We start from the raw sequence: 24,329 nt of genomic DNA, 5'->3' as shown, positions 1-24,329 counted from the left end.
TTTATTGAAAAAGCATTTGAAGATAAATTTTTATAAAATCACAATTACTGCCCTGAATATTTTTAGAAATAGAGAATACATATTAGAAAAATAAACAAAAAAACAAAAATAAAACTTCACTACCACTAGATTTTCCCTCAAGAAGCTACCCATCCAGTATAGAGATAAACATATATTCAGACAGAGCAAGTGCTTCTGAAGCAAGTTCCTATATACAGTTCTTATGGGAACACAGAAATAGCTCTATAAACTTAGCTGTGTTTTGTTTCGGTTTGTTTTGTTGATGTGGTATTGGGAAACTTTTTTCCAGGGGAAATTAATAGCTGAACCAGTATTTACTGGATGGATAAAGACCAAGAAATGGATGTTCTAAGTAGTATGAACAACTTGAACAAAAACAGAAGGGCAGAAGAAAAAAATATCTTGCATTCGAAAAATAAGGAGTTGCTAAATATCTTCAGACATGTAAGCTTCAGAAGAATTGGGGAAAATGGAATGCAACACAGAAAGGGACAGGTCTTGAAAGGTCTTGTCATTTTTAAGACAGATTTTAAATCTATTTGTTTATTGTTGCTATGGTAATTGTAATTTACCACATACTATGGAGAATCACTGAAGAATTTTAATTTTGGAGAGTCAATGAATCTTTGAGAGAACATATACTGCCATATATTTCTACTTCAGCCTCAGATGCACAATAAGAATTTAAACTATGAAAGAATCAAATTTACAAAATGATACCTCCTCATGGATTGTTTTAATGTGCTGCATAATTGTGTTGGTATCTTTGAAACAAAATGAAGAACCATTTTTAGATTATATAAAGGAAATGCCCTTTCGATATAATAATAGAATTTTTTTAACTGAATTTGTTTTGGTCAATATTAATTCTAAACTTTTTAAAAGTTTGTTTAAAAATATTTTGCATTTATATGTGTATCTTCTAAATTTGTCAATAAAATTTTTAAATACCATAAAAATACGTACAAATTTATAAGCTGTCCGTACTGCAGGCGTTGCTTTGGTCATTGCTGTGTTGAACAGTGCACCTCCTTTCTGTAAAAGAGAGACAGAAATGTTTCCAAAATCTTTTGAATAAAATGTCCTGAAAACAAAATATTATTAGAAGTATACAAAAATAATTTTACTCAAGTTAAATACCTTTAAAATTATTTTGGCTAAATGTTTTTAAATTTTTATATACTGCAATAACAAACTATAAACATTTGACTCTGTTCTTTTAGATGGTATATTACATCATTTAAAAGCCATTTCATCTTTGAAGCTGCAGACAAGTAACATGAATAGTAATACTTACATATTTAAAACTTAATAAAAGGGAATAAAATGTCTGTGAACTGTTTTAATGTTGGGCAGTAAAGTTTAATCTAAGGAAGAGAATTTTTATAAAAGCCATATTAACAAAACCATGTTATCAGAAGTTTTAAAATTTCCATGAAATCCTGTTATTCGATCTAATACCTTATCTGGAATACAGGATAAAGTGACAGGAAAATCTTGCTTTACAAAATAAGTCATTTATCTCCAGACAAAAACTTTCCAATTTAAAATTATATTTATGAATATGGACAAACTATAATAAAGCCTAAAATATGTATGGTTTGAGAACATTTATACACATTTCAAATATTACAAATAAGCAGTAAAGTATAAATAGCATACTTTCACAGATTTCTCCATATCACGGTGAAAGAAGAAACTTTGAAGGCTTATTATTACCTTAACTGTATGTACCCACTGTTGATATGACCTTGGGTTCCCTGAAACATAAAAAATCAGATATTAGGAATCAAAAATAAATATATGAATCAAAATTCATCAAGAACTAGAATTTCTAGCATTTTAGTGGGCAAATTTTATTTACAATGTTGTAAAAGAAGAAATGGCACTATAAGAATACTTTAAGGAAATTTGGAGCTTTTGAACTTGAGGTACAAAAAATTTATTCTGTGACTGCTAATTATATTAATATTCTAACTAATTTTATTTTAATGTAATTAAAAGTTCTGAATATATTTTCTGGTTACAAATCTATAAGTTTGAAAGGTATTATGCAAGGATATGTGAATGTAGCTTTCAAGCTACAATGTACCATAGTTATTATTATCGGAAAGCTCAGATGCTGACAAAACTGGTTCTAATACAAACTTGGATTCAACTTACTTTGAAATATGGTAAATAATTTGGTCAATAAAATGAGATTCAAAGGCAAAAAAGTAATCCACATTACTAGCCTAATCTTTCATATCAACTGATTTCAATTAGATTTCAATACTTCCTTGCTGGTATAAATGTTTAAATACTCTCTAAACAAGAAAGGTGAAATGTCACAATAAAAATCAAGGTGTCACTGGGTGCCATGACACCAGCAGTAGCACACTCCTGCAATTTCAGACTCAGGAGGTTGAGGAAGGAGGATCACAAATTCTAAGCCAACCTGGGTAATTTATTTAGCAAGACCCTATAACAAATAAAAAGTAGAAAGGACTGGGGATACAGCTTAGGGGTAGCTTGCTCTTGTGTTCAATTTCTGGTAATTCCCCCATCCCAAAATCAAAGTGTCAATGGCTACTCAGTCACTATTTGTAGTAGTACAAATAACTACTAAAAATAGTGTTCTTTTGTTTGTGGTGTGGCTGGGGGTTGCAGGGGAGAAAGTACCACTTTGCTGTTAGAAAACAGAAGCATAATCCCAACCCAAGAATTTCTTTCCAGCTGTTATCTTGTATCCCTAATCAATATCAGACAAAGTGTCCCGATCTGGATTCACTCTTAGACTTAAAATCTTCTCCTAATTTAAAAGAAATAACTTTTATTCTGATAAATATCTCTTACCACTCAGCACTTCATTATGCCTTTTTTGGAGAAAATAATCTAGAGAGAAATACTACATTTTTATCTTATGAAATAACTACACAAAAATTGGTCTACCTAAAATAACTCATGTAAAATAAGTTTAAAAGGCATGAGTTTCAGGAGGTCTTGGCTTGTCCAAATTTTTAAACAGGTACTTTCCCCTTGTAAAATGGTAACAAATTCCAAGTTATTCTATCACTTTATGTCCCAAGGAGATTTTATTAATGACAAAATTAAGTGTATCTCCATTCATCCAGATTATTCAATCATCATTAAAAGTCTACATCAGTTCATGTATTTTTTACTTCTTTATTATTAAAACCACTGAGTGAAAAGCACGAATTTAGGATTTGGATGTTATTTATTCTGGGAAGTATTTAATTATTTTCCCAAAATGAATTTAAGAAATCAGAAAGAGAAATGCCGATATAATACTTCAGCATTTTGGGATACTTGTTAACCCAGAAAAAAAAATTTTAATACTCAAACACAAAGAAAATAGCTAAGATACGACTTTGGATCAGTTATAGAAAGGTTGGTATCTTATTTAGGATTATAAGGTTTTAAAAAAGTTCCTACTGAGCTCTTTACAGGTCACAGAATGTTTTTACCTACATTATGTTATTCGACCTGAATTTTTCTACTGTAAAAGAGGCAAAGCAGGCGATGACACAGCAACATAGCTGAATGGGAAGGAAGCAGCCTGTGGTGTGCGACAGACCTCTGGAGTTCAGGCCCACCCTGAAAACCATGTGATGTGGAACCAGGTCCTCAATAGGGGAGCCTTATCCTCTTCATTCATCAAATCAGCCTAATAGCCATTGCCTTTTAGGATTAATGTATGTAAGAATGAGAGATGATGATTATGTGATATTTCGTAGGGTACCTAGCACATCACAGAAACACCACAAATGTTAGTTATTATTATTAATAACTTGCCAAATAAGGAAGCTGTGGTTCTGAGATGATACATTCTTTGTCCAAATTTGGAAGGCTAACAACCAAGAAAGAATAATCTAGGCATTTTAATTCCTGGTTCATTATTCTTTCAACTCTGAAATACTATCTCTAAGACTACTTAATAAAATATCAAAACATTTAAGTTATACAGAGGTTTCTCTGCATTACCTGCAAAATAATTACATTAGAAAGAGAATGGGGCTGCTCAAAGCTAGAACTTTGAAAAGGAAATTTAAAATCTAGAATAATCTAGAATTATGACATATGAGGGCAAACAGTAATTCCCTGGGAGTAAATAAACTGCTTAAGATAACAGCAAAATGTGGAACAATTTAGGTAGATTCCTGTTTCAAAAAATTTAAGACCTTGCAAGCACAAGGCCCTGGGTTCGATCCCCAGCACCACAAAAAAAAAAGAAAAAAAAAAAAAAATTAAGAACTGTATCCCTAAATTTTATTGTTTTATGATGCAAGGTTTCTATTTCCACAAAATTTATGAGACAAGCACATAATCCTTTGGTAATGTTAAAAAAAATAAGGCTGCTTTTCTTCTTAAAAATTAATCTGAATGCAAAAAATAATTCCTCTGTTTCTTTTAAGTCAACTGTTTTGTGCAATTAACAGGCCTTATTTAGAATATTTTAACATTATTCTTATTAAGCAATGATTTTGACATACTCAAGGACAAAATATCTTCAGCTTTCACTTGTGCAGACTGTTTCTTCAAAAGTACTTGTTTAAATTCCAGTAATGTGTGATTAACAAAATATGTAAATTGGCCTAAATTGCTAATGTGACCAGAAAAAAATGCCACTAAAACTGATAAATACCTACCACCTCATCAAATTCTTGAGTACCTTAATTGGTAAAAAGAAATAAACAAATAAAAATCTGACCAGATTTTATCAGGAAGCTAATGAGGAAATATGTGCTACTAATGGAGAGTACCCAACATACTACTATATAAAATCAATGTGAAAATATTTCTCCTTTCTAAAGTTTAGACAACTTGTTGAGGATTTAAGAACTAGTTTTATTTTAACTGAAAATGTATTTACAAAATCACATTCCTACTACTCAAATTTCTTGAGTGGCTTTTTCACAGACTTGAGGAACAAGGTCCTTAATCTGGTAGAGCCTCAGCCTCTTCATTCATCTTAACAGTCACTGCCTTTTAGGATTAATGTGAGGATGAAAGATAATGATTACATGATGTTTAGCAGGAACCTAACACACTGCAGAAACACCACGAGTGCTAGTTGTTATTATGAATAACTTCCCTGTTTCTGAGATGATCTGTGTTTACCTAATTGAGTCCTTTGTTATATTCAAGTCCTCTTTTATTACGTGTCAACCCCCATGGATAAATTTCCCTTTATAATTTCCTGATATCTGTGTGATTATCCTTATGAATTAAGATTGAACATTCTGCAAGAGTGATGAAAGGAATCAGGTATAATAGTCCTGATTATGAAAACTCATGGGACAGAAAAAGGTTTTAAAAAATCTCCAAGAATTCACAGGTTCTTTAATCATATTTCTAGATTCAAATGTGAATCCAGATGTTCTATATCTGATCATACTGTCTTGTATATTTTTAATTAGTCGTAAGTATACCATATTCTCATTCAGTTTATCATAACATGAACACTAGTAACAAAAATAGCATACAAATTGCTACTGCCATGATGTAGAAAAGATAAAATAGTTGCTTCCCCAAATATTCCTAATTATTTTTGCTTAAAGAAACATAACTTGTTCTTCAGTTTTAGTTAATGATGATTTCTCATATAGTGATCTTTCCTGTGCTTGATGTATTAAAAACAAGTCCTCAAGATATGGTCAGAAAGATAGAACTTTTGCTTTTATTCAGAGTAGGTAAGGTTTGAGTGCTAATTTTGCTACAAACTTCCCTTATTAAGATCTCCTAGTATAAAACATCAATATGTTATAGTTATTAAAGCATGAGCTTTGACGCCGGGTAGTGATGAGTTCTGACTCTGGTCTATACTTCCCGTGTGACTTTGAGTAAATTACTGAATTGAGTGCCCTCATATAAATGGGCTAGTCAAAGTGCCTCTTACGGTGTGAAAAAGTGAGAATTTCTGTCACATATTAGTACTAAATAAATATGAACAATTACAATTACAATTACTACAGTTACTGTGAGAGAAATGGCAGTTCCAACTGTTTACTTATTACAGGTGAATGTCATGGCAGATACACTCTTCCTAGATCTCTAGGAAATAAACACACATACACAAACACATATCCTAGACACATAAATATCTCCTTTCTTATTTCAAATCCTAGTGAATTATGCTTTATTTTCTAAGGATAATCTCCATGCATCTCTAAAATAATCTGAAATACAACTAAAAATAACATAACATTTGACAGGGATCATTTCAAGGTACTTCTTTATTTACTGAAATGAATAGTTACTGAACTAGATCTTCCACTGGGATAAGTATTTGCTCCCTCAAATTAGAATAAAAGCTCAAAAACATTTTCGTTATATCAAAGAATAACAAAGCAGCTGGCATTAAGTTGAACTAAAAATGCAGCAATCTCTAAATCAGATGATAACCAGTGATATTTCCCTATTCTTTCCTAAGCAATAAGATCTTTAATAATAATAATAAAAAATCTTAGTTATCCTCTTCCAACAGAAAAGCCACCTACTTCTACTTTATTACAGAGGTACCTAGACCAATAGGTAAGACTACAGAATTTAACTGTATAAAAGGATCATAGTTCTACCCCATTACTGTCACAAGATGTCAACTTCAATTCTATAAAAGCTACTAGCCCCACAGGTCATAAAGATAATGAGACAGCAGTTATGTAAATACTGAATGATGCCTCAAGCAATTTGTCCATAAGCTGACAATATTTTGCTTCTCTGAGTTGAAAAGTAAAACAGCATTATTTCAACACAAAAATTCCATTGAAGCTAAATTTTTACCCAAGAGCTGAGGAAAGCAAGGAGCTGAATGATTCCATATTCAGTTTACTTACAAAGTCAAATAGATCTAACTTTTTCCCCCAAGCTAAATGCTATCAATGAAATATTGTACCTTAAATAAAGGTCTACAATTGTAAAATTCATTTGTGCTTCTTTTAATGAACAAATTATATATTGATTTCTATATTTTAAGGTGTGGAAATAAATCTTATTTAAGAATGAAATTAAAATTTGTGCAATTTATAGATGAGTGCTTGTGACTTTTGTCTTTTCATGTTTTCCCAATTTTAGCAACTATTATTCATACAGCCTAAAAACATTTTTCTCCAAATATACCTACAAAGAGGTAGAAAAAAGCTATTATACTAGGTTAAAAACAAACACCGAGATATAGAGGGCAGAAATCTTTATTTTGTTTGCCTGGTATCTAGAACAGTACATAGAAAGGACTCAGCAATACTGGTTGAATGGATGAATAAATGGGACATTTCAAGGACTCAACCAAAATTCTGTGTACGTTGTGACTACACAGAATGTACTAGAACAACTGTGCACAAAACATCAATCATTAGTTGATTAGTAAATCATTAGTTGCCCATATAATTATAATGTTAATTATAATTATATTATAATTACATTTGAAGAATTATATTTATGGGAATCTTGTGTGACACCATAAATATACTACACCGGAGGGCTGTAGGATTAGTTATATTTATGTACTCATAAACTTTTCCTAATGCTGAAGTGGTCTGCAAAGTAAAATAGGAAAAGACTTCCATAAAATAATACATTTATATAAAAATGCAGAACAAGTTATGGTGTTCAAACATTTCCCTTTAGATTATATTACATGTACTATTTCAATCCTAATCTTTTTTAAATTCATACTCATAAGTTGCCACCACAATTATTTTCTGGTAAGACAACTATTCAGGAGGAAAGGCAAAAGGATTTAAATTTATTGAACTTCTATTATTCATTTCCAGTAATACTAAGAGACTATCCAAGCCAACAATTACCAATTCATTAAGACTACCTTAATGCCTTGAATAACAGATATCAGGCAAAATTACTTGATATTATTGGATGAAATATATACTTAAGACATTATATATGTAGAAGAAAATAGTTGTTTATAAAACAATATATCAATCCAAGTGCAAAAATCAAGATAATTGTTATTTTAAAAATGGATAATGATATTATAAATAGGTTTTACCTCCACAAAAGCCACCTGAACTGATTTCTTCTTCGAATACATCAGAGAAACCCCTTCCTGCATTTAGTTTTGCCAGTCGGCCATCTATAAACTGAAAAGTATCAAATATGTTAATTTTTCATTTATTTCATAATATTAAATTTTTACTTATATCAAAAGTATTAACAGATTTTCCCTCATAAAATTTATATGCATACACATAAGAAATTCTCAAAACAATGCAAAGAGCAAGTGCTCAGTAAACAGCAGTTACTTAGTTAAACCACAAATGTCCAGCACAGACTGTAGTTTTCTTAAAAATAAGAAATGGCAAATTGTAGCAGTAAAGGTTATAGGCCCTGGATAAGTAACAGTGCACAATCTCTGCAGAAAGGTTCACACAAAAACACTGCTGCATTGCCAAAAGCCATTTATTCATAAGGTTATATCTTCCCTCACCAGGCCTGTTGTCCCAATACCCATCTCTTGGTGTTGCTGCAAACATGAAATTATGATAACTTAGTGTTCTTAACACAGCCTCTGACACAGTAAGTACCCAAGAAATGTTAGACATTACTATTCTTGAGATTAATATTAACTCCAGTGAAATAAAACTTTCCTTGTCTAAGTATGTTCTATAGGATAATAGGATATCAGGTAATTCTAATCATTTAATAATAAAATAAATATGACTTTCATAATTTCTGGCTTATTTGTTCACTGAATGATCAAAGTTAAAATTATTAATTTAAACATAGTTTGAGATAAACACATATTGCTCTGACTGTAAGTTTCTTTTAAAATAGTTTTCAGTATTGTTAAAGAAGAGATTGGAGTGAAAAGCAGAAGTTAAGTTAAAAGTGCAGTTACCTTGAAGAGCACCTCCCATCTGCTCTGCCCTATCCCTACCTGTCCCAACACATACAGCAATAAAACCTTGTGGTTTTGCTATTGAATTTGAAATAAAAATAAACCCTCCAGGTATTTTTATATGACCAACACCAGGAGAAAATCTGTAATATATTTTAAATATATATGTTTTAGTGTCACTTGGGTACTTTTAATTTTGCTGATCTGTGACATCTAGAATTATATGTGTTGATAATGAAGGTGAAGATTTTCTTGCCTAAAAACCAGAGGACAACATAGGAAAAACTTAGATGATTTCTGCAAGGCTGACTCTAATATTTGAGGATTAACAAAATATGCTCATATGCATTCTAAAATTAATTCTCACTATAATTTTTATCCTAGAAATACAAATTTTAATTAAGTTAAGACAAAATACCCTGATTTAAAAAAATGTTACACTTTACACTACTTTTGTAAATAACAAAACTAATTGAGAGGTGATACATAGAGCAATACAGTATTCTTCATGTGGCAATTTAGGACAATTGACAGCAGTAAGTTATACCAGTTATAAGACTTTCAGAAAAAAAAATCTTACAGATCAGAATTAAGAAATAATGGTCAATGAAACAGCAGACTCCTGTTCAAAATGTGATTTGACTATCTTTTAGTTACTGTAGAATGCTTTTACCTAAAATTGTGGGTAAGATTGGTTTAAATAAACAGCCTAAAATGATAAAAGTCTTGGCTTTTTGAGAGTTTGCTTTGCTTTCACAAAATCTAGAACTCTTTGAGCATAGGGACCACAGATGACCTATTTTTAAAACCTATGGATGCTCGGCATGCAAAGGTCTCCTGGTGTGTAAATGTACAAGGGGTCTGGAGTGTGAAAGATCTCATCACAACCTCACTGATTTTATGATGTTGGTCAATGACTCATCTGTGAGATTCTGCTTCCCTTGTATAAAATAGGAATGATAATAAACACCTTACGGTGTTTGTGAGAACTTATTAAAATAGTAAGAAGAGACTATACACCATAGACACAGAATAAAGGCCAAATCAGAAAGTCTCTTTTCCCCATTATCATCACCTTTTCCATCTCTCTCAGTTTGTGAGCTTCCTGAGGAAGAAATCATGTCTTTCTCATGTGTGCATCTTTCATACCTGACAAAAATGCCTGACCAGTTTTTTTTTTTTTTATTATTGTCATTGTTTGTTTTGTTTTTGTTTTTGCTTTTGATTTTGATTTGGGGGATCATATCTCTGATCTCACACTCTACCACACAGCTGTTTGCCCCCACAACATACAGTTTGAACTGAATAAATGTTGCTGAAAGTCTTAAGTATACTGAAACAATACTAAAGGTTGGACACGTTTTCCTGGTTTTAAAGCTAAACAAGAAAAATGTATAGAATCGATTCATTTTATTCTATATTGAAGTCAAAGTTAATAACTTAAAATGTTGGTTGCTATGTATGACAACTGGTTAGTTTGAAAATAAGGCAGTTTAAAACATATTAGGCTTTTATTTGCCCATGTTTTCAACATAGCAGTATAAATCAAATTTAAAGTGATCTAATTTGATGGACTAAGTATCATGTTTTTAAAGTGAGAGCAATATGATAAATTTAAAGTAATATATTACTGGCAAGAAGGCACTCTTTTACAGGACTTAATTTGCTCTAGAAGATTAGGACTACAAGACTTTTTAAAAGGTTTTCATTTTTGTGTTTACTGGAAATAATCCATCCATTTTATTAAATGAGTGGAATAGTCTGAGTCAAAAAGGAGATAAATCCCCAAACTATTTACTGATTATGCATTTCTGAGCAAGAGTAACTACTTTGTGTTACTAAACTACTAATTTGAGCCAACAGAAATTAATCACTTGTAAATGCCATGTTGTTATCACTAACTGTGCAAACAACCCTGCCAATGACAATCAGACACATGTGAGTGTACACATGATGAAACTGTTTGTTCTTAAAATAAAGGACGTGTCCATACACACACACACACACACACACACACACACACACAATACAGACACCGGGAATAAATGGAAAAGGAGTATTAATGAAGAGTGCTAAATATAATAGTTTCTCAAACTTCTGTTTCTATTTCTGTTTTAAAATTACTTTTCCACAAATGAAATTGGTTTATGGCCATACCACTAACTGTGGAGCATTTTATAACATGTAAAAAAGACAAAAATATTTTAAGTTACTGCAGCATAGGAATCATTCTGAACTACAAAAATATTTCTGTTGAAAAGCTATGACTATATAATGTGCTATAACATTGCTTAAAAAATAGTTACCTATATTGAGTAAACATGCATCTTTAGGTTATTAGGAGGTATAATTTTGGAAGAACTGGTTATTTCAAGTAATGACATGTAATACTGTTAATAACAAAAAGAGTAATACAGATATAAAACTATGTAGTAAGTAGATTTTTAAGGGAATCTAAGAACTTTCTTTTAAATGATGGTTTTTATATAAACTGTACGGTTTTACTTTTATTTCAAAAGTAAATTTAAAACCTAGAACTTAGAATGCTACATAAATACACCAAAACAAAATCAGAAATCTTAGAAAGATTCATTAATTTCATAGTATAGATTCTATGATTTTATTATAAATTATAAATAGATAAAATTAATGTAAATAATATATTCACAATCCTCAATATATAGGAATATATATAATTCTCAATATCAATTCATTTTTCCCTCTAAACCACCAACTGCAAAAAAACTAGATTTTGTTAACTCATGACACAATCACTAAGTAGTATAAGAGTTTGCAAGGTAAGTATCTCAAACAGCAAAGTTGCTTCCTGATATTCTTAACATTGATTTCAATAAGGTTTCTTAAAGTATTTTTATCTTCAAATACCTATCTTTATAGGAAATTCATTTAAAGAAATTGTTTGTTGCTTCAAATGCACTTCAGTAAGCATACCAGGTTCATGAAAGTGAAAACTCATCATATAAATAAATTTTTAAAAGGCAATTAAATATAAAATTGTTATTGAAAAAAATGTAAGAAAATATAGAGAATAGACTTGATTGCAAGTTTCCTTTTCCAAATTATAGAAACAACATGCTAATCAGAGTCATGGATTAAAGTTAAATATATTGACCAGTATCCTGTTAGGAATGTGTTTCACTCTAAGGGGTAAATTGTATGCTTTCCTTTAATTATTTATCAGTCAGTGCATTTCTAGCATGTAATCTAAAAATTTCAAGTTTTGCTATTATCAACATTTTAGTGACCTTAGTGAGCTACACATACTATATAAATATTTAATTATAATCACACCATAAAAGATCTGAAGATGTCAATAATTAAATTTTAGGATTCTGATTTTTTTAAATATTTGATTTTGAAGGGGGCTGAAGATATGGGGCCGGCAGTGTTTCTCTACCAAGCTAGGAAGAGGCAAGATGAAGTGCTGTTCTTTTGTGCTCACATGGTAGTCCTGTTATTTAAGCAAATCAGAGACATGGATGCAACACCATAAACAACAAATTGACAGACCCAAATTCCTTCTGTAGTCTGAAAATTATTACCATATCTAAAAATTTACTTCATGTTAGAAACTCTTCTTGAGTATCAAGATAACAAATCTTATAAAATTAAGATCTGAAAACTGGAGAAAAATATGTTTTAAATGAACCAAATTTAAATATAGTAAAATTGTTTTTAAAATACAATAATTTCTTGTGAATCTTTAAAATTTTCTTTTCTATTAATTCAGTCCACAAGTTTAATAAGTAGTCTTATTTAAGTTTATTTTTATAAATGTTCAGTAAACACTGACAGATTAGTTAAAAACTATACTTTAGTGTCACAATAAATTAAATCAGCACATATTTATAGACATCTGCTAAAGGCAAAGCATTCAGTTAGTAGCTATATATAAGTACAGACTGTTATAGTACATGGGTAGGCCAGTTTAGAGCTCAAACCAAGAAAATTAAGTACATCAATAAATAGAAATAACTTATTTTTATGTCATTTCAAAATTTAAATAACCAGATAATTGTAAGAATCCAATATAGTAAATTAGATTACCATGCTTAATGAACAGGAAAACACCTTGAAGAACTAGAGAATCCATTCAGTACAATTTATTATTAGAACTAATAACTTTAAATAGCACTTATAGGACACCAATACTATCTTCAAAGAGGGTCACCTGACAGATAATAAGACTTTTCTCCAGAATTCAGTCTGATCATCAGACACAACAATCAATTAATTCAATCATTTAATAAATATTCAACGAAATGTTTACTGTAGTACATTTTTTAGATGCCTGGCAGAGCAACAAATAAAACAGGCAAAAATCAAAATCTTATTATGCTAAAACATCTAGGTGGTGGGGGAGAGCATGGCATAAGAAACATAATAAATTATGTAGAATAATAGAAGGTGATGGGTGTTAAGAGAATAAAATAGACTTGCGTAGGTTGGGGAGCATGGGCTCAGAAACTTTTTTATTTTCAAGCAGTGTGATCAAGATAGGTCTTATGAAGATAATATTTGAGCCAAGACTTGCCAGCAGTGAGGAAATTTAATGGAAGAGGACTCCAGGCAGAGGGAACAGCCAGAGTTAATAACTAGAGAAGCGGGAACAAGCATGTACTCACGAGGCCTATTCAAGGTGCCAGGTATCTGGAGAATATCCAACCAACCATAACAGCCATTCTCACTCTAAATTCATAATGACTAACCTCAAACAGGATTGAAAAACGCCTCCCAGTTCTAATTTTTCTCTAATCCATTCACTTTTTCAATCTATTTTACGATTTTATATCATGAAATGTCTAAACACCTCCCAATTCTCTCTCAGTTATTGATCTTGTTTCCTAATTTCATTGACAAAACAAAAAAGTAAAGCAATTTAAAGAGAAATTCTGCAAGCTTTTATTACCACCTTTACCTACCCACTTACCCATGTGCATGCTAGGAGTTGCTGTGCTCTCACAAAGACTGACTTCTCTACAATTCTTCTCTTCTGAAAATAGTTTTCTTTTTCTACTAGATATTCTCAACAGCCTACAAATACTTTATCTCTTGACCCCATTTACTATATTCATTTCTGTTCCTGTTTACAGTAAAATTAAAAAGAGCCGTCAATACATTTGTCTCCATGTCCTCTCCACCTAGACTTTAATCACAATTTCTACTTCATTACTTCAGCAAAATTGCTCTTGTTGAGGTAATCTCATTTCCACATGACTAAAAATCCAGTAATTAATTCCAAGTGTTTATTTTAATTTACCTGTCAAAAGCACAGCTTATCCCTTCCTCTTTGGTATTCTTTCTTCACTTGGCTGCTAAAATAAAGTGGTCTCCTGATTTCTGTCCTCTCTCACTGGTAGTTCATTCTTTCTTGACCTCCTTTGCTACTTCCAGTCCCTGGACCACTGCCATTTCTATTTACATTCACTCGTTTGGTGATCTCACCAGGTCTCATATAAGGGCTTCACACAATCTATCTGCTGATGATTCCCAAACTTCCATCTCAAGTCTGATTTTCTCTTTTGCCCTTTTCATACATTTGTCGAATCAAGTATGTGCCACTGTACCTGGTTACCTTTAAACATCTACATAATTTATTAAATTTATTTCCTGTCTTTGTCCCTTGAGAAATAAAAGTATCACAAAATCAGAGGTTCTTTTCTGCTTTGTTCTCTTACATGTTCCTTTCAGAACACTGCCAAGGATATAGTAGATACTCAAATTATACTGTGAGTGAAGAAATGAACAAAAAACTTTGATAACTGCCTCTAAAATTTTAGTGTGCTAATTATCATTAGTATTTTATTAACAACGTAGTTCTGAATCAGGATTTTGAAGGTATGACTCAAGAATGTTCTCTCCAGAAACTCTGACACAGGGTATCTGAGAACACACTGTGAGAAACAGTGTTTAAGGTAGTACTTGAATTAATTAACAAAGAAGGCTTAAAAATGTATCCTTTGTCCTGATAAATTAGATTTCCTCATACATTTCTTCTATATGACATTAAATCTCCATATCTTTCCTATGTCACAGTTTATTTTTACTTTTTTCCATTGTGAAATATGTGCTTGATGCAATTGCCAGCTCCCATCCATTCATATGCAAACATTCCCTAATACTCCAAAGCTTTTGAGCCTTCAGTGCTAGTAATGCATGAGCTGATCTTAGCTACAGATCACATGCAATGAATGACTATCATGAAAAAGATTAATATAAAAATGCAGAAATTTATAGCAATTTATTATTTATGTTAAAAGCTTTTAAAAATCTTTCAAAATCTCTAGTTAACATAAAAGGGAAATATTTGCTTTTGACCTACTCATTTTATTCATTCTTTTATTAAATCAGGGAAAGTGGGTCATGGCACAAAATTTAGAGTGAGCTCAGAGAATTTCCATTTCTATGCATTACAGCATTATGTGACTCTAAGTTTAAAACTGCAATCATCACTCATTTTAAAACACAGTACCTATAATTTTTGTCATTACCCTTAAATGAGTTCCATTACATTCAATTCATAAATTCTTCATCTACTAAAATTGTCAAAATATTTTCATGCCTATTCTTTATAATAGGGAGGCATACCACAGCTTTTATTTCTTTATTTTCCAATATAAAAAGCCTATTATATATTGAATATTAGGATTTTAAAATACATAAAATATGACCCACATTACAGTGTCCATAAATCAAAAATCTAAACAAACAAATATTAATGGTACAAATCCAAAATGCTAAAAGAAGGAGAATTTATAAAAGTGTGGGTGGTGAAGAGCAGGAAAAAGGGATGCACAAACTGAGTCTTGAAAAAGACTGAGTTGGGCAATGTGAACTAAGGAAAGGATATGCAAAGCAAAGGAAACAAGAATAGGCATGAGTATAGTTTTTCATTAATTTATTCCTAGAGGGAGAGTAAATCTTAATGGCTTCCTAGAGCCAATTCCTGACTCTACTGTATACTGGCTGCTGTGTTAACTTTCAGCAAGTTATTTAGCCTCTCTGCAATTTGGGTTTATAACCTGCAAAGTGGCAGTAATAAAGTATGTAATCACATGGTTATTTTGAAGATTAAACATGATTATATAAATCACTTAAACAATACCCAGCAGAGTCAGCATTTAGTATGCTATTTTTATTTATTCATAATTTACTGTCACTCATTTATTATTTTAAAGCCTCTATTACAGCACAGTTCTAGAAGCATAAATATCTAAAAAAAAAGTTTCAGAGAACTAATACCAAAAAGTTCAGAATGGCGGGAGCAAGGTATTTGCAGAAGTATGAGAGAGATGCAGGTAAGAAGATCAAGAATTTCGAGTGCCAAAATGGGTACTTAAAACATTGGACTTGAACTATACTTACAAACTATACTTTAAACCAAGTGAAGCTAACAAATATATACAGAACATTCCATCCAGAAGCAGGAGAATCTACATTCTTCTCAAGCACAGAGAACATTCTCTATGATAGATCATAAGTTAGGCCATCAAAGAAATCTTAACAAAATCAGGAAGACTGAAATCAAGTAATCTTTCTGAACATAAAAGTATAAAGCTAGAATCAGTAACAGAAAAATACTGGAAAATTCAAATACCTATGAATTAAATAACACATTCTTGAATAATCAATGGATAAAAGAAGGAATCAAAAAGTATCTTGAGACAAAATTGAAAACACAATACACCAAACTTATGGAATGTGACAAAAGCAGTTCTATGAAATTAGTTCTAGTAATAAGCACTTATGATAAAAGAGAATAGATATCTCAATAAACCACCTAAATGAAACCAGAAGAGAAAAACAACCAAAGTTAGAAAAAGAACAGTATAAAGATCAAAGTAGAAATAAAATACACACTAGAAAAACAACAAAAAGAACAACAAGGCTAAGAATGGTTTTGTGAAAAAAATATTATAAATTTACAAACTTTTAGTTGGGCTAACTAAAAAAATTAAATAAAAATTAAAAATTAAAGATTCAAATAAAAATAGAATGAAAGATGAGAGATTATAACTGACACCACAGAAATACAAAGGCTCATAAAAGACTATATGAACAAGTATGCACCAACAAATTAAATAACCCAGAAGAAGCAAATTCCTTGGTAAAACTACAGAGTACTGACAATAATGACCAAAGATGAATATTAAATCTGATCAAGCCGATAATGAATAAGAGATTGAGTCAGTAACCAAAAATCTCCCATCAGTTCCTCTCAAACTTTTTCAAAAAACTGAAGAGAAGGGAATACTTCAAACTCATTTTATGAGGCTGCAGCATTACCCTGACACCAAAGCCAGACTAGACCACAAGAAAATTATAATTGCTTTTTAACTGGTGCTTTATAGGTATACAAGGGTGTGGTATGGTCACATATATATACAGCATAATTTGGTTGATTTTATTCCACTGTTCCTCCCTTTTCTTGTCCCTCTGTCCTCCCCCTCAATCCACTTCTACTCCACTGATCTCCCTTCTATTTTCATGGGGTCCCCCTTTTATTTTGCTCTACCTTACACATATGAGAGAAAACATTTGACCCTTAACTTTGAGTCTGGTTTATTTCACTTAGCATGATGTTCTCTAGTTTCATCCATTTATCAGCAAAATGCCATAATTTCTTTACTGTTTGTGGGGAAGGGAGAAGAGTAGGAAAAGAGGAAGCACTGGGGAAAGAAATGAAGCAAATTATATTCCATACATATATGAGTATGTCAAAATGAACCCTGCTATTATGTTTAACTATAATATACTAATAAAAACATAAAAAGAGAAAATTATAGCCAATAATCTGGATAAACATAGAATACAAAAGCCTCTTTAATACTAACAAACCAAATTCAATAGCATACTAAAAGACTCATTTACTAAGATCAAGTGAGACTTATCTCTGGGAAGCAAAGATAGTTCAACATACACATATCAATAAATGTGATATACTACACTAACAGAATGAAGGACAAAAATCATATGATCATATCACCAGATGCAGAAAAAGCATTTGACTAAATTCAATACCCTTTAATGATTAAAAAAATTCTTGAAAAATTAGGAATAGAAGTAATGTACCTCATTTTAAGAAAGGCTATGTATGACAATTTCACAGCTAAAGTCCTACTCAATGGCGAATAGTTGAAAGCTTTTTCTCTAAGACAAGGATTCTTCCTTCCACTACTTCTAGTCAACCTAGAACTGAAAGTCCTAGACAGAAAAAGAAATAAAGGCACCAAATAGGAAAAAGGAAGAAGTAAACTTGTCTCTGTTTGCCGATGACATTATTTAATGATTAAAGACCCTAAGGACTCAATCAAAAATTCGTTCCAACTCATAAATTTAGTAAAAAGGGTGCAAAATTAACCTATAAAAACCAGGAGCATTTCTATACACTAGTAACAGAATACCTAAAAAAAGAACCAAGAAAACAATCCCATTTATAATAGCATTAAAATGGAATAAAATACTCATCAATAAGTTTAACTAGTGGTAAAAGATCTTTGTACACTAAAACTACATAAAACACTGAGAAAAAACTGAAAAGATAAAAGTATGTTCAAGGATCAGAAAAATTAATATCCACACCGCCCATTCTACTGATCAATGTAATTCCTATGAAAATTACAATGATATTTTTCACAGATACAGTAAAACAATTTCATAATTCACATAGATTCACAAAAGACCCCCAAAAGCTAAGGCAGTCTTGAGCATGAACAACAGAACTGAAGGTATCACACTATCTGATCTCAACACTAGGTAAAACTACAAGGTACTGACAATAACTACTACTACCACCATCACAAAAAACAAAGAAGATACATATAAACAAATGAAACAGAATGGAAAGTACAGAATTAAATCCACACATTTATCATCAATGGATCTTTGACATAGGTGTCAAAAATACTTAATGGGGAAAAGAAATTTCTATAATAAATGATGAGAACTGGATATCTACATGTAGAAAAAGGAAATTGGAACGTTATCTCAAACCATTTACAAAAATCAACTCAAAATAGGTTAAAGGTTTAAATGTAAGACCTGAAACTGTAAAACTACTCAAAAAAAAAAAAAAAAAAAAAAACCGGAAAATTTCTCTTGACATTGTTCTGAGCAATGATTTTCCAAATATGACCCCCAAAGTAAGGCGACAAAAACTAAAACAATTACATTGAACTAAAAATTTTATGCACAGCAAAGGAAATAATAAATAAAGACAACCTACAGAATGGGAGAAAATATGTACAAAGTATACATCTGCTAAGGGGCGATATCCATAATATCTCAATAGCAACCCAATTAAAAAAGGGTAATCTTTTAAAAATAAAAATCAGATCCAGTTGTGTCCCAGCTAATACTTCCTCCTGGAATACTGTTATATCCAGAATAAAATGTAAACTTCATATGCCTTTAAAGCCTTGTTGGATCTGTTCCCTTCCAACTTCATGTAGTCCAGCTCTCCCCTTTGCCCACAGGTGATTTAATTACATTCCCAGGAAATGCTGATCTCTTTTCATCCCTAGGATCTTTTCAACAGAAATTTCTTGGACCTGAAATGATGTTCTCCTTCTAAAAAAAAAAAAAAAAAAATCTCAGAACTCATTCCTTCTTTAGACTGAACTTAAATATAAGGCCTTTTGTTATCACTCAGTCTAAATTAGTCAACCAGTCAAGTTCTCCAAATTTTTCACTTACTGATACTTTTCTTATTTATTGTTTGTCAGTTCATTCCCTTCATTAGAACTGTCAAGGTTACAGAGTTACACAGCTCTGAATCTAAAGTGCTTGGAGTGACGGTGCTTGCCACAAAACAATCAATACACTATTGTTATAGTGGGTGAACACAGGCACAGAGAAAGGAGCACAGATGTAGTAAGTGACAGTGAAGATTTTAGTGAGATGAATATAAGTATGAAATGAGACAAATTACGACAATATGGAATATACACAATAACTCAGGCATGAACAAAGCTCAAAGGAAACAAAGAACAGAACGAATGGCAAAAGAGTTAACATTTGAACAGGATACTGAAGAATGGCAGAAAGTCAACATTGGTGGTATGGTACTAACAGCACATGCCAAGTCTTATATTGTGAAAGATATGTTTGAAGGAATATTCAATGTGATTGGATATTGCATTAGTATAGAACACTGAGCAAGGATTTGAAGCCCAGAAATAGACCAATCACCTCACATAGTGTAATACTCTGGTGGCAAAAGCAGGATCCAAAACCAGGTCTGTTGCATTCTGGGTTAATTATTCTAAATGGTGCAATATGCATGCCACTAATAACACACAGCAGTATGACCAGATGAAAGCCAAAGGATGAATATGGTGTATTTGACTGAACTGCTAATTTTCCTTGAAACCAAAGGTGGAAGAACAGTAATTTTATCAGTAAATTATGTGAAATACTCTCACTTGAAGATTAACAGCGTTATATTGAGGTATAGAATGCAGGATGTATAGAGACATTTTGGAAAAATGCAGGAGGAGACTTCCTAAAATATGCTTCTCAGCAGGCCTACATCCACCTCCCAATACTTTTAAAACACACATGTTCTCAGTTGAAGATGTGGCTCAGTGGTACAACACTTGTCTAGCATGCTCAAGGCCTGAAGTTTGATCCCTGGCATCTTAAACAGATAAACAAAAATGTGCCTTTCTTCTGTCACAAGGAGCACTTTGTTGTACGGAAAATTTTTGGTGAGAAAAATGTTTATATTATCTTATGAAAGGTAGTAAAGATTTTGGAGAAACACTAAAAGAGATTTTTCCAATTTGAATCTTCCCTGTCATTTTCTTCCACAATTGAGTTAAAATTTGGACAAGCAAAATTTTTTATCTTGGCAGGGGCAGGGGGAATATTTATATGAATACATTTGAACTCCTTCACTATTATACAAATTTCTTAAGAGTAATCTAATTTTCCAATTAAGAGGGTCTATATTCATGTATATCCCTTAAATTTATAGTTCAAGTCAAGCTCTTGGATTGACATACTAAATTTAGACACAGTTCTTAGCCATGGAAAGTGCATAGTAAAATGAGTAGAGGAAACCTTTCTTCTAGTAACTTTAATAAACAACAATAAACACAAGAAAATTATTTCCTTTATTGTGTTAGTGTACTATGAAATGAAGGTAAGAGACCTAAAAATAGTGGCTTAAATCTATAAAACTGCTAAAGAAATACTGTGATGTCAGAATTGTGGATTTAAGGAACTATTTCTGGAATTCCTTCCAAATCCATTATCTAAAGAGCAATTCATCCAAATGGAACCTACTATCATCTGTCTAAGCTATATGTTTATTTCATATTATCATGGAATGTTAGAGCCAAAAGGTATCTCAAATTTAGTGATCTTTAGTGTTACTCCTGTTGGAGATGCAGAAGTTGAAGCTCAAAGAGGTTAAGAAGTCAACTATCAATGAAAACACAGTTTGTTAATGCGTAACCTAGAAACATTAGAAAGATGTATGTTTTCATACATTACTTAATTTAAATACTAATTATTTAAATAGTTATAGCTTAATCATAATGAAGTAAAGGCAGTTGGTGACTGATGCTTTGTCACAGAAAATGCTGAGCTGTAGCCTGGGGATGAGGAGATGAGGAACAAATAACGCAAAGTTTCACTGAGCCAGCAGAAGATCCATTGCAGTGTAGTCCCAGGGTTGATAATAAAGTCCTATTTTTTCAAAATTGCTGAAAGAGGAAAATTTTGCATGTTCTCACTAAAAAAAAAATTAACATTAGATGACTGATGTTAATTATCTTGATATAATCATTCCATGATGTGTGTGTACCTATGTGTACATGTTTATACTTGTGTTTGTATATCACTCACATTGTATCCCACAAACATAGGTAAGTATTATTTGTCAATTAAATTTTTAAAAATAAAATTTAAAAATTATATGACTTAAGGATTAAGATGATAATAAGCTGGGAGAACACTGCCCTTCCTTCGTAGGGCATCTCTGTGTGCCGCTCCCTCCCTATAGAAAAGCCTCCAGCTTATGCTTTCTGTCTTTACGGTTTTGATCACTTAATTAAGTTTACTTAAATAATGTATTATTTAGCTTTTATTGCATTTGAACATTGTTTCAAAAGAGTGCATCATGTATATTCTCTGTGACACTTCTTTCACTCCATCTTCACTTTCATTATAGTTCATTCATTTCCCTGCTAAAATTTTTTATTGTATGAATATAACAGATTCTTCATGCTAAAATTACTTACATATTTTGCTATTCTGAGCAATTTTGGTAAATAATATTCGATGTGTATTAGAGTGCCGTTGTTGGGTCATAGGAAATTTGCATGTTTGTCTTAAAATGGTAGTCAGAGTGTTTCTTAATAACTTGTATAAATTTATACTTAAATAATTAAAATTTAGTTTCTTGCTCCATACCCTTACTTAAATTTGGGATATTCAGGTTTTTAAAATTTGGCCAGTTTGGTGAGTGAGAGGTGGTATTTTACTGTGCTTTTTATTTGATATTCTCTGATAGAAATTAAGGTTGAATATCTTATAGGTCAGAATTAGTCATTTAGGTTTCTTCACCTATATATGTCTATTAAAATCTTTTACACAATTATTTTAGTTTTTTTTTTTTTTTTAAATGAGCTGCTGGGGATCGAACCCAGAACCTCATGCATGCTAGGCAAGCACTCTACCACTGAGTCACAACCCCAGCCCTCAAACAATGAGCCCTTTATATTTTTTATTGTAGGTTTTTTTTTTCTTTTACACAATTATATTGAATCATATATTTTTATAGTGTCATGAGGAAGTTTGCTTTTATAGTGTAAAGGTTCTAAATGATTGGGTGTTTTTTATCTATTACAAATATATATGATGACCAAGGTTTTGAATTCCAATAAATTCAAAGTATTAAGCCTTAAGAAGCATGTCTCCTCCTTCAAAGCAATAAGAATGTCCGTTTAGTATCTTCCTCTCTAAATCTTTTTACCTTTCCGTGGGGCTAATTTGTATATACAAGAAGTTTAAGAGAAATACGCTGGCATCTTTCCCAAAAGTACACTATTAGATACGTTTCAAACTTTTCAATGACATTTGTTGAAAAATATCTTTAATCATGCCTCCTTTCTATATTTTATCATAAATAGCTATTAAAATCTATAAAAATTTTTGGCATCTTTTGAGATAAAATAATGATTTTTCTCCTATAATCAGTTAACATAGCAAATTAGATTCATGTAATTTGTAAATTTATGTGCATTTGTCATTTAATTTCTGGGACAGATGCAATTTAGCCATGGAATAGTATCCATTTAAGGAATCACTAGAATGAGTTGAAAATAAACTTTGTTATAAAAATTAATTCATATTAACTATGCAAATTGGTGGGTTTCACTGTGATAGTTCCATACATGAACACATCCTATCTTAACTGCATCTACCATCCCTATGACCATTTCTTACCCTCCTTTCTTCCCACCTTCCCTTGGACTCCCCACTTCCTCTTCCCTAATAGTTCCTCTTCTACTTATAGGTCTTTTCTTTGTCTGTTTTCATATATGAAAAAATACAACACTAGTCTTTCTGTATCTGGTTTATTTTGATTAACATGTTAACCTCCAGTTTCATTTTCCTGCAAATGACATGATTCAATTCTCTTCATGGCTAAATAATACTCCAATATGTATGTGTGTATAGTGTGTATGCATGTATGTATATGAATATATATATATAATGTATGTGTACACATATTTTTAAATTCCATTCATCTGCTGACAGGCACCTAAACAGAATCCATAACTTGATTTTTGTGAATAGTTTCACAATTAAGATAGGTATGCAGGTGTCTCCTTCATATGTTGTATTCATTTATTTCAGATGTGCATTCAGGGATGTATGGATGGATCATATAGTATTTCTCTTTTTAGTTTTCTGAGAAGCCTCTATAGTGTTTTACATAGTGACTATACTAGTCTACATTCCCAATAACAGTATATTAGTAAGGGTTCCTTTTCCTCCACATCTTGCCAGCATTTCTTACTTTTTATGTTCTTTTTTTCTCTTGATAATAGCCATTCTAACTGGGTTGAGGTGAAATTTCAAGGTACCTTTGATTTGCATTTTCCAGATGGCTAAAGATGTTGAACCTTTTTTTTTTTTTTTTTTTTTTGGGTGCTGGGGAATCAAACCCAGGGCCTTGTGCTTGCAAGGCAAGCACAGTATCAACTGAGCTATCTCCCCAGCCCCTGAACCTTTTTTTTATATATTTATTGGCCATTTGTAGTTCTGAGAAGTATCTGTTCAGTTCAGTTGTCCATTTTTCATTGGATCATTTGTTCTTTGATGCTGAATTTCTTACACATTCTGGGTACTAATCTTCTGTCAGGTGAATAGCTAGTCCCATTTTGTTCAGTTGTCTCTTTGCTCTGCTAATGGTTTAAAA

General features: G+C 31.5%; 1 protein-coding gene across 4 annotated transcripts in view; it reads right to left on the bottom strand.

The window, feature by feature from the left end:
* DENND1B (DENN domain containing 1B) overlaps positions 1-24,329 on the bottom strand; it is a 232,239-nt gene that overhangs the window by 28,935 nt on the left and 178,975 nt on the right. For all 4 annotated transcript variants that reach the window (XM_079107996.1, XM_079107998.1, XM_079107997.1 and 1 more), the window contains 3 exons: positions 8,027-8,117; positions 1,741-1,781; positions 988-1,056 (listed from right to left, as the gene is read on the bottom strand). In XM_079107996.1, the coding sequence (XP_078964122.1) occupies positions 988-1,056; positions 1,741-1,781; positions 8,027-8,117 (201 nt within the window). The remainder of the gene's footprint in view (positions 1-987; positions 1,057-1,740; positions 1,782-8,026; positions 8,118-24,329) is intronic.

Source organism: Sciurus vulgaris, assembly GCF_902686455.1.
Source record: "Sciurus vulgaris genome assembly, chromosome: 12".
In the NCBI taxonomy this organism is placed as follows: domain Eukaryota; kingdom Metazoa; phylum Chordata; class Mammalia; order Rodentia; family Sciuridae; genus Sciurus; species Sciurus vulgaris.
Note: the sequence above shows the minus strand (reverse complement) of the source record. Positions and strands in the feature narration are given on the sequence as shown.